At 62.7% G+C, this 11,740-nt stretch overlaps 1 protein-coding gene across 1 annotated transcript; it reads left to right on the top strand.

Annotated features, from left to right (window-relative positions):
* On the top strand, nt 1-10,375 carry VOLCADRAFT_90807 (uncharacterized protein; the record flags this gene model as incomplete). The annotated part of the gene is made up of 13 exons (XM_002950388.1): nt 1-152; nt 762-1,018; nt 1,360-1,490; nt 2,251-3,249; nt 3,679-4,365; nt 4,896-5,131; nt 5,501-5,763; nt 5,829-5,914; nt 6,447-8,786; nt 9,226-9,407; nt 9,883-9,967; nt 10,001-10,228; nt 10,328-10,375. 13 exons carry the CDS (start codon nt 1-3, stop codon nt 10,373-10,375), a joined length of 5,694 nt encoding a protein of 1,897 aa, XP_002950434.1.
* Nucleotides 10,376-11,740: the final 1,365 nt, after the last annotated feature.

Genomic DNA, 11,740 nt, shown 5'->3' with positions numbered 1-11,740 from the left:
ATGGAGGCTCCAGGCCCCTTGCGCGGGGCACAGCCGTCCGTGGAGTTACAAAAATTGTTTGCGGACATATTTGACAATGTTCTGTCAGATTTTATCAAGCTGTCGCAGCCGGACAGCGTTGGGCAGGCTGATCGCGAGTCCGCCGACCAGCGGTAAGCACCGCCGGCGGTGAACGTAGGTGTCTGAAAGTAGTTGGTCCAATGCCTTTGGCCCCTTACAACGACACGTCACGCGGGTTCACGCCTGATGTACGGATAACTGCTTGCTGGCGTTTGCCCCCACTCCCGGCGTGCGGGCTGGATGAGGTTGGCCAAGCACACAGCTTGCCATAGCGTTGAGCGTAAGGACGAGCCGATGCATGGGTTTGGCCTAATTGCGGCCTGGACCTATGCTGCGCGTCTCAAAACCATCGCGCCCCACCTCCATACGGCCCTCCTCCAGATCACCTCGCCCCTATGTTCTCCATCTATCAACCAGCCACCTTTGCTGTTCCCCTGCCATCGCTCGGAATTATTGCCGACACGATGCCCTTTAAACGTGTGCTTGCAAAGTTGTGCAAATTACCAGAAGGGCACAGTCGTGCGCTCCTGGCCATGCTTTGTTCTGCGCCTCCCTTCACCGCCCCAGTCCCCACGCTGTCCTTGAAATTTGGGTCTGCGTGTATGCTATTCCCTGGCCCCCTAAATATCCCGAACCGTTGACACGGTTTTCTCGGCCCTCTAACCGACCCACGTACCTGGCTACACACTGCTCTCGAGCAGCAAGTACCGGCTGCTTCAACACCTCAATGGCACAAGGCAGCAGCTACTGCGTGCGGTTGCGCTGCTGAACTGGAAGCCGTGGAAGGTGCTAAACGAGCTGGTGGACCATGACCGGGTGCTGGACGTCGCAGCCAGCCACGTGCGTACCATGACGGAGGTGGTGCAGCAAATGCGGCAGCAGGCGGCGGGGAGGATCATGGCTGGGTCGTACTTGAACATGTACGATGTCAATACGGCCCTGGAGGTGCTGACAACAGGTGTGTTGTGGAGTTACCTTGAGGGATGGGGTCTGGAGGAGGACGGGGTCTGAGGAGGACGGGGTCTGGAGGGGTAAGGTTGCGTTTCAGGTTGGGACGCCTGGCGTTGGTGTGCCAGGGAGTTCGTTGGATATGCAGTGGGAATATACAGTAGGAGTACCTGATTCACTCCACCTTTTATTGCAGGGCATAGATCATTCCTTTTTCACCCACGGGGTTGTGCTCCCGCACGCAAACGCCCCCGGACCGCTGCCCCAAGCACGCGGTGTGCTTCCTTATTGCACACGTTGCTCACAATTCCATGCCCGACACACATGTGGGCGCGCTCGCATTCGTCGCAGGCACCTACCAGGAGTTGCCCAGCATCATCCTCCAGCGGCCGCCTCTCTTCCAGCCGCCGCCTGCCTCGCCTGCTCGGCAGCGCTCCCGTCTAGCGCACGTCACGCACCTCATAAGGGCGCGGCTAGTGCAGGTGGGGGACACGGGGAAAGCGGGAGAGAGGAAAGTGCAGGGAGCAGGGCACGAGTGGGGCAGCAGCGACGGGTGGCAGGCTCGGCAGCGCTCGGCGCGCGCGTGTTGGTGCATGTGGATATCGATCAGTCCTGGTAATTAGCTGCCCAGCAAGCTTGGGGCAACCCGTTAGCCAGTTGCTGCATGTTTGGGTAAACATACATGCAAGCTTGAGGCGCCAAGCGCAGTGCAATGGAAAACATGTAGCAATGGACGGCCTCGGGGACTGCATCGAGAGGTGCAGCCACCAAAGCGCTTTTGCAGAGCTGTGTGCAGAGCATTGAGTGCGAGTCTACAGGGCCGGCGTACTCCTATTGAGCCGTGCCGCGGGCGGGGCAACTGCCGCGACGGGCCCTAAGGTCTCAGGCCCTAAGCGCAGGACCGGTAATCTGGCGGTAAAGCCCTTGGGCGGCCCCGGACGCTTAGTGCGTGCGGTTGCTGGGGCCCCCAAAACATGTTTTGGAGGATTGGGAACTGCGTTAATGCTGGAGCGCAAATGCCGGAGTGCGACTGGCGGTCCTTGTGTAGCTGTTTGTTTGAGAGTGCCTCCAGGGCGCTACGGTCGCTTAAGTGACGCGATTTGACGGTGCAAGCAGCCCCGTCTGGCGTACCGACGGTCCGACGGACGTGAGACACGCATGGCGCGCCAAAACCCTTGTGTCCGGTGGGGCGTCCTTCCGGCGTGAAGCGACCGCATCGTATTGGTTTCTTTTGGTGTGCAGGTGGCGCTGCCGCCCGGGTTGAAGGTTGCCAGTGTCAGCCACGGCACGGCGGTGCTGCAGGCGGAGGGGCTGTATGAAGCCAAGTTGACGTTGGTGCCTTCGGAGCCGTTGCTTGGAGTTGACGCGGCGCCGGACGCAGCGGCCGGCGGCGGCGGCGAAGCTGGCGGTTCCGGCGGCGGTGCCGGATACGACTGGACTGCTGCCGGTGCCGCAGCGGCGGCGGCGGACCCCTTGGCTGCGGCGGCGGCGTCACAGCGTTGGAAGTGGCGGCTAATCCACTTCGTGTTGGCAATTGGCGTGCCGTTCTATGATCCCCGGCAACCGGGCCAGATTCTCAACACGTGCAATTTCCATATGGTGCTGGCGGCGGACAATGCCGCGTACCTACGCCGCCAGAGACAGGGCGCCGGCGGCGTCGCAGCCGCTGGCGGCGGCCCCACCGCCAGCACCATGAGTGAAAGCACCGCCACGCCCGCTGCCAGCGGCCTACAGCTGCCTGGAGCAGCCGCCGCTGGCGGCGGCACCCTAGCAGCTGCCGTACGCCGCTCCGAGGACGACGAGGTAGGCGCGCCGCTGGCGGTTATGCACGCCATTCTGACGGACGTGGCGGGACGGCTTTTGGTGGACGAGCTGGCGGCGGCGGCGCGCGCACTGGCGGCGCCGGGCTCCCGCTGGCACGGCCACATCAGCGTCAAGCCGTCGCAGCTGCTGCACCCCGGCGTGCGCATCGAGTACTGGACCCAGGCTCCGCAGCTGGTGTCCAACCGCGCGCTGCCGCCGGCCTGCCCCGGGGAGGACTGGCGGTCCGCCAAGCTGGGGCCCCCCTACCTGGAGCTGGGCATGGGTGAGGGCGGCTGTGTGGAGGTGCTCAACTCCCCCAGCAGCCTGCACAAGCCCATGTCGCTGTCCAAGCTGCGGCGGCTGGATACGTTCCGTGTGAACGTGGAGGAGGTGCTCATGCGCGCGGCCAACATGACCTCGCAGTTCCAATTGATGCAGGTGTGGGTGCGTGCATGTGGGTGTGGGTATGCATGTATGTGTGTGGGTGCGTGCATGTATGTGGGACGGAGGGTTGTGTGTGGAAGTTGTGTAGCTACAGTCGTCTATTTATTGCAGTGGAGGACGGAGGGTTGGAAGACGAGTGAGGGACTACGTGGTACACTGATGGTGTACAGGAAGGGGTGGCGTCATGCGCTTCTGCGTGACTTGCCGTTCCCGCCCTTCTGTTGAGGGACAAGCACATTCCTCCATGCCATTTCCTGGCTTGCATCCGTCGCGTCTCTCCCTCCTCCCTAACCCCCGTCTTTCCCCGTCTCCCGTCCTCTCCACCCTACCCCCCACGCCTATACACTGCATCGGCCTCATGGTCTAATGCGCGTTAACGCGTCCGGCTTTACTGTCTCCTGCCTCACCCCTGTCCCCTGGCAGCTGACTCCCCACTTTCTCGCATATGATTTCCCCATCCCTGCCCGCGTTTCTTTACTCCCATTTACCTTCCTCCCCACCCACGCCGGCACCACCCCGTCGGCTTCCGGGGTCGATCCCCAGATCCGTCACGAGCTGAAGGTCATCCTGATGGAGGCCAAGAGGGCGCCCACCCTGCGTCTCTCCAGTATCGCACGGCAGCTGTGGTGCCGGGACGGCCATGTACCTCACCAGCAGTCAGGAGGCACGCAAGAGGACGAGCCGCAGGCAGATGGGCAGCCCCAGTCCCAGACGCGGGACGGCGGCGAGGCCGCCGGCGCCCTCAGCACCGCCGGAGAGGTGGCTGGCTCCGCGGTGCCGATGGACTTGGACCCGGCGCCCGACACCTCCGGCGCCGCCGCCGTAGGCGGCGGCGACAGCGGCGGCGCGACGGCGCCGCCGCCGCCGCCACGCATCCTGCCGCCGACGGCTCCACCGCCTGAGGTGTCGGGGTTGCTGGCTCGTGCGGCGCCGGAGGAGGAGGTGGCGGGTGCTCTGGTGGTCCTAAGCGCGCCGGTGCTGGAGTACCTGGTGTCGGGCACGACGGAGCTCAAGATTGGAAAGCACTTGTTCAGTGGGCGGCTAACTTTGAGGCCGGGACAGGACGAGCGGGACGAGGGCTCCTTGGACCACGCGGCGACCATTGCGATGGTGCGGCTGGCAGTGCAGTGTAGTGCTGTGTAGCGGTGGGCTAGGCTGGACTGGACTGGGCTGGGCTATGCCGGCAGGGGGCGCTGTGCGCGTGTGGCGCGCGGGAGGGCTGCAGTGCAGGGAAGGGCCCGCTGTTTCGCCGCCTGACGATATGGTGGGAACCTGGGGACGAAACGAACGGCAGCTGTATCGTATAGCGTCCCGCGTGTATGAAGCCGCGTGTTAGCGTCATCGTCGTCGTCGCCGTCATCATCGCCGTTGTTGTGTTTCTTTCAGCGGACAGCGGCAACTTCGAAAAGGCCACGGTGGGGTGGGGTGGGGCCGCTCCACCACCAGGACGAGTAAACCCCCACCTCGGCCCTGTCTTCCCCTTCCCCACACACACCTCTCCCCACACCTCTGCCCACCTCACCCCATCCACTCCCGGCCACCCCGCCACCAGCCGAACCCAGTCCTAACCCCACCGGGTTTTACGCAGTTTGCCTTCCCGTGTCCTTCCGTCCTCCCCAACCCGCCCCCGATCCTCGCAGAATGAGGACTACGTAAATCAGGCCGCAATGGCCGCGTATAACAGCGCCTCCGCGGATTCTTGCCCCGCGTGGCGCGCTCTGAAGGAGGCCTGTGTTGCGCTATGCCACGTGCTGCAGCGCACCCATACCAGCACTGACGCGACCCACTTCATCCAGGCGGCTCGGCGCGCGGCGCTGCACATCAGTCGCCTGCCGCACGGCATGCTGGAGGCCTTCACCGCGACGACCCCCGGCCTGTGAGTAGCAGTATATATGTAGCGTCTGCCTACGGGCGGGTTGGCAGACGGACCGACGGGTCAGTGACCCGTGGGTCCTTGATAAGCAGGTCGGACGCTCACTGACTTCACTGACAATTCAGTGAGTACTGCGGAGTTACGGACCCCCTGGCCCTGGATGTACGGCCCTCCCACACATATGGTTCACTGACCCTATGAGTCATGTGGGTCACTGAGGAGGATGTCCGGACTGGGGAGGTCCTAGTTGCGATTGTGGGCCCGCACGGGAACCTTCAACCTGTCCAGCCAGCTAGCTGGGCAGCCGGCCAGCCATTCCTCTCCCCCCCTTTGTAAAACCCTTCCCTGATGCCCCGTGCCTCATTTCCCCAGTGCCATCGAGCCGCGGCCCCGGGAGAAGGTGGCGACGTGGGCCCTACAGTGCGTGCCCTTTCCGCCCAACTTCCCCTCCCTGGAGCCCGTGGCGCCCGACACGCTGCCGCTGCGCATGCCGCAGTGCCTCACCTTCTTCCTTCAGTCGCGTCTCTCCCTGACCTCACCTCACGTGCTGGTGGTGTGCAGCTGCAACAAGCAGCTCATGCCCATCAAGGTATGGCAGGCCAATGCCTCTCCACCTCACCAGCGAACTCGCGTCGGTGGGACCCCGACATCTATTAATCTACACATGCGGCATATTGTCCTGGCATGGCACGGCTTGTAGGGTTTGCCAGTCCACGGCACTCCACGGCACTGCATGACAGGGCAAAGAAGTACATCACATGGCACGATATGGCAGCGTACGGCACGGTACGGCGCGGTGCATGGCATTGCAATACCAAGTCATGGCAAGCTGCGGCGGTAAGGGGGGGGCACAGCGGAGGAGAAGGCGATGTGTGCTCCACCCGACCCCGAGCCCCGCAGGAGCTGGGACGACTGCTGCTCTATACCAAAGCCCTTCTTCCGCTACCAAAGCACCTTCCTTCTCGCGGCTCAGTCCTAGCCTAGAAATCCTTTCTCCCTAGCTGATCACGTAGGACTCCCTCCCTAGGGGCAGTTTCGGACTTTAGACGCCTTCCGGCAGCCAGTTCATTTCTGGTTTCCTTTTGCATTGTTAAATTTCACCCCCGTACTTCACCCACCAGCGACTTAAGGCCGCCTGGCCATCTCCTCCGTTCGTCAGCGCTGCGTTCTGAAACACTGTACACGCATCCGTTCGTGCATTCAGAAATGGGCTCTCTGCTGAAACAGGCTTTCTTTCTATGGCGGTCTCATACAAAGAGTGTTTCGCTGCCATTTGCTAACTACCCTCACGCAAACACGGCTGCCGCACAACCTGCAGGTTCTCTCCTGCATTCCCGTACCAGCAAGCACATACCGCCTGCCGGACCACGTCGTGGCGGCGTATATGGCCGCCAGCACCGCCGCTCACGGTGGTGGCAGTGGCGGCAGCGGCGGCGGGCACGGCACCGTAAACGATAACGGCCTACATTCCCCACATAGCGGCGGCAACAGCCCCCGGGCTGCCGCCAACGGTCATGAAGTGGGCGGCGGCCACTCGCCCGAAGCGTCACCTTGGCGAGGTAGTTCAGGCGGGACAGGCGTGGGCGTGTTGCAAGTGCGGTCAACGGCCGGGGGAGGGGGGGGCGGCGGCGGCGGCGGTGCACCGTCCTCTGCGCCGTCAGGGGCGGGGCAAGGTTCCGACGCTGTGGCCACCGCTACGGGCCAGACCAGCGGGGTCCCATCGCTGCCCGCAGCGGCGTCGCCGCCGTACGCCCACTCGTCGTACTCGCACACGCAGGGACGCATTCCGTCCACAGGCGCTGCCGCCAACGCGGTTCATGCGTCGTGCGGGGGTGGTGTCCGTGCCGCTGTGGGCAGCAAACCTGGCGGCGCTAGCGGCCGACCCACGGGTCAGCAGGTGGCCGTCATGATTGCGCAACAGCAGCTCAGCAGCGTCGTGCGGTGGTGTCGGCGGCGAATGGTGTGGGAGGTGCTGCTGGTGCAGCTCAAGGCCGTGGGCGCCACCTTTGTGGAGCTCTGTAACCCGCCGTGTCAGCGGGTGAGGGTCACGGCAGTCGCAGGTACGGCACTGCCGTGCCACATGGTACGGCGGCGTGGCCTCACACCGCCGCGTGTCGGGCCCACCTGCCTGGAGCTAGAGCTGGGGCCAGACCCACTGGCGGGGCAGGTGACGGCGCGGCTGTACGGCAGGTTCTTGTGCTCTCCGGGTTGCGCGCCGCTGGATCGCAACACCGCCGCTGCTGCTGGCGGCCCCGGTGCGAGGGCTTTCGCTTCCGCGACGGCGGGTTTCGTGCTGGACGAGCAGGGTGCCCTGGCTGGCGGCGCGACTCACAACGGCAGTAGCGCCAGCGGCGATCCAGGCTTGGTCTGCTTGCGGCGGCAATACTGTTTGGAGCGTGGAGAGTCGGCGTTGACGCTGGTGCAGGAGGTGAGCGCGATCATTCGCATGCAGACGCTGCTGGCGAGGCTGGAGATGACGACGCGGCCGGTCGCAACAACGTCCGCAGCGGGCCGAGGAGGCGTACGGGTGCAGCGGCTGGCAGTCCTAACACCCCCAACGGCAGCTACAGACCCGGCTGCTGTCGACGCCGACGGCCAGGGCCGGCCGCTGCAGCCTAAGACCCCTCTCCATTCGCAGCAGCTACAACAACCGATTGGGGGGACTTGTTCCTTCAGGCCCGGTAGCGTGGATGCAGCGGGCCCTGGGGAATACGGAGCCGGGGCTGCAGCTTCATCTTCATCTTACCACCCACTTCAGCCTGCAGCGAAGCGCATCAAGACTGAACCAGGGGCTGCAGCGCCAGCGCCCGGTGCGGACCTCGCCTACGGAGATGGAAGGTGGAGCTCGTGGCAGCAGCAACAGCCTCAGCCTCAGAAACAGTTGCAGCAACAGCAGCAGCCAGGGTTGGCTGGTTACGTCCCTCCCGGTGCCGGGCTACTACCGGCTAATGGCGTCATGGACGGCCATGCAATGGGTGTCGGACAGGTGCCGGGCCGGCCTGGCTCATGCGCACCTGGCGCCGCTAGTAGCGGCGGCGCCAATGGCGGCGGCGGCAGCGCCAGTGGTGTAACAGGGACGGCGAGTTCTGGGCTGACATGGCACTGGCCTCTGGTCGGTACATTGACGTTGGAGGATTACAGCTGCAGTGCGGCGACTCTGCGCGTGACGCCGTGTACGACTGGACCCCGTCAGGGCTCTGCCCCGGCGGCAGCAGACGCAGGGCACAACGCGGTCATGCCGCCGCCGCCGCTGTTGCTCCACATGACCTGGGCGCCACGGGATGTACGGGATCCGTACGGCGGTACAGGCGGCGCCGGAGGTGGCACCGCAGCAGCGGCTGGCGGCGGCGCGACGCCGGGCACATCGACCCCGGCGCCGACGCCAGGTGGGATCATCGCCTTGCCGCCGTCGCAGCCGTCGCCGTCACCAGCAATACTGGGAGGCGTGGCGGCGTCGCCGCTGACGGCGGCGACGCCGCCGCAGCCGTACCCGTCAGGGCTGTTGCCGCCGGTGGATGCTGGCGTACGAACGACACGGCTGGGGCCGCCTCGCTCTCCCGGGGAGCCGTTTGGCAGCCAGTTCTGTGACCTGGTTCTGTGCACCATCTCCTGTAGCAGCGGCCATTCGCTACCGCCCGAGTACCTGCAAGTGCTGGAGGTAGGAACGGAGGGTTTAATGATGGGGTGAAGGGGTGGTGATTAAACACCAAGGTTGTGGCAAAACAGAAGAAAATGTTCTCATTCAGGTAACTGCCGTCAGGCTTCCGTAACGTTTGATTTTAGGAATGACGCTGATGAAAGGGAATTTTGTGAAAAGTCGCTTATCAGCCGCTGCACTCCAGTGACCGGACCGGGCTCCCCGGCCCCCGGTCTGGGACTCGCGCGCGAATTTCGATTCAGCTCTTGATTGGGCAATATCGCTGTCGGAAATAGCTGATGCTTCGATAGAAATTTCAGTCAAAGTTTTCAAATTTACCTAGAACTTTTACAACACAATGGATATGTTTTCTTTCATGGCCTCGCCGAGCCTTAAGGCGTTTGCAAACTCGACCCGGCTCGACTTTTCGATCCGATCCAACCTGCACACTGTCGTGCAGGAGCTCGCGGAGGCGGGGGAGGAGGGCAAGCTGCTGGACGCAGTAGCTGTGGCGGCCTGGCCGGTAGCGGGCTTCTGCGCCTCGCTGCGTCCCCCGGTGCTGTCCCGGTACGGCCTGTTGCCCGACATGGACGTTCGTCTGACGATGCAGCAGCCGCCTTTCTGTTTGCGTATCGTCTGCAGGTGGGTGGGTGGGTGGGTGGCTGGCTGTGTTGTGCGCTGGGGCTGTGCTTCTGGGCCGCCGGACGGGGGCCGTGCAGGGGGCTACATTAATAATTATGTAATAATTATGTAATCCGCAATATCCGTCCGTGGACGTGGGGATCGCTAAATTTTTTAATAAGGTCTTATAGCAAAAGGTCGAACCAGGGGATCAGGGGAAGACGGCATAGGAAAATCGCCAGGGAATGGTAAATGTCAGATTTACATCGCAGCAGATGTTTGTTCCGGAATGGTTTGCTGGGTTTGTTAGGGGGGAAAGAAAGATAAGCAAAGTACCATAAAGCTGGCTAGTCCAAACCAAGCAAAATCGCTGGTAAATCCGGGGCCTTGGACACACCAGCACCGCAATTGGCGTTTCTTTATTCTTTCCGGGAATGGATTCCTTTTACTTGTCGCATCATCATGTGTATTCCCGCACCATGTCCCCACCTCTTAGGAAACGCGGCTCCGGCGGCGGCTCCAGCAACAACGTGTTGATCATCGACCTGATATGCTTAGCACTGGGCCGCAGCTTCCTGCGGGTCAGTGCACCAGTGGCCCCCACCTCCGCGCAGCAGCAGCAACAGCAGCAACAACAACAGCAGCAACAGGGCTTAGGGGCCTTGGAGGCCGCTGCCGGCGGGGCCCCCGAGCGGCAGAGCATGACGGGGGGTCCCTCCGTCAAGGCGGAGTCAGGGGCCACGTCCGGTGGTGCAGCGGCAGCGGATGCCGCCTCCACAAGCCAGGCCATTTTGGCATCCGTGCAGCAACAGGTACGGGAGCGGCTGGGAGACCGGGTGCATGTGAGTGTGGGCGGCCGGATGGCGGTGTACACGGGGTTGGGTCACCGGCCGGCAGCGGTGCCTGGCCCCGGTGCGCCGCTGTGGCTGCTGGTTCCCCAGGACTGCGTGCAGCAGGCAGTGGAAATCGTGTACGGGGCATTAGGATGATGAGCTGGACCTGGGCTGAGATCCGAAATGATCTGGATTTTGAGGTCTTCTGCAGCGGGTCAGGGACGGGACCGGATCCTGGATCCATGTGGATCCAGATGAAAGCGGGGATTACGAGGGGGGAAAGCATCACGGACCCAAAGGAACGAAAGGAGGCTCCTCCCCGGCCGGGGCTTCCGATCTGGTCTTTTGGTGTGGGAGCTCGGATGGACGCGAGCGTACGGCTGACGCCGCGGGACTTGTGATGGCCGACGGAAGCTGAAAAGGGCTGTTTGCATTGGATAGGAGCGCTCTTTCCGGTTCGGTTCGAGGCGGCGGCGGCGGCAAGACTGCGTCGCTACTGTGCGTGTGCTGTGCTGTGCTGGGAGCGATGCACTCAGCTGAGCGCGATGTGCGGGTGGTCGTAGTGGCGTTCTTCGCTAAAGTGCCAAGGATCACACAGCACACATCGAGTGAGGTCCTGAGCTCTGTTGTGAACCAGCGGTGTGAATGATGGCGTATGAGGGTGTATGGGGAACTGAGCTGCGGGAGGCGGCTGGCACAACTCAGCGTACACAGCGAAAGCATCACGGGAAAGGGGAAGCGCGTGAAGTGCCCCGAGCTAAATCTGTCACGGAGATAACTGGGTCAGGAGGCACAACAGCATGTTTGGGAGAGAATGGAGGGAAGGCCCTGCTGCTGCTGCTGCTGCTGTTGACATAACTGTAGACATTCCCGGTTTGACGCCGACGTCGCCGGTGACGGTGCTCAGACGCTGCTGGCTGGGACAAGCAAAACACCTTTTTGCGCTGTCCTCGAGGCGGGATGGGACTGCTGGTCTGTATGGGAATCTAGGCGGGCCTAGACAGTGGGCTTCGGGGCATGGACGGAGGAGGAAGAGCATTTTGCGCAGGGTTGCTGGAGCAGTTGTAGCTGCACAGGTGCAATGGCACTGGAGTGTTGTGACGCGGGAGCCACGTGCGTTGCGGTGTGCGTGCATGTACGCACACACACACACACATATGTGCATGTATATGCGTGTCTGTGTGTGTGCAGTGCTGGTTTGTGTTTGCGTTACGTGACGCGTGTTTGTGGTTTGTTGTGTGTGTTTTGTGTGGTGTCTTCATTTGGCAGATGCTACGCTTTACTCTCCGCATAGAGTCTCTCTGCCTGCCTGAGCAAGATGCCTGATGTCGGGAGGGTGAGTGGATGCGCGCGATGGTTTCTAAAAGGCGGGGTGGTGAGGGTTTGCACACGGCAGATCAAACTGGTGGGTTGCCTTGTCTGTATGTGCTGTGCGTGCATGTATCATTTGAGTATGCGTGTATAGGCGTTTCAGTGCATGTGCGTCCTTCTGTGCGAGGATTATGTGTATGTGCGTGTGCG

Source organism: Volvox carteri (assembly GCF_000143455.1).
Source record: "Volvox carteri f. nagariensis unplaced genomic scaffold VOLCAscaffold_18, whole genome shotgun sequence".
NCBI lineage: Eukaryota > Viridiplantae > Chlorophyta > Chlorophyceae > Chlamydomonadales > Volvocaceae > Volvox > Volvox carteri.
This window is presented reverse-complemented; position numbering and strand designations above follow the sequence as displayed.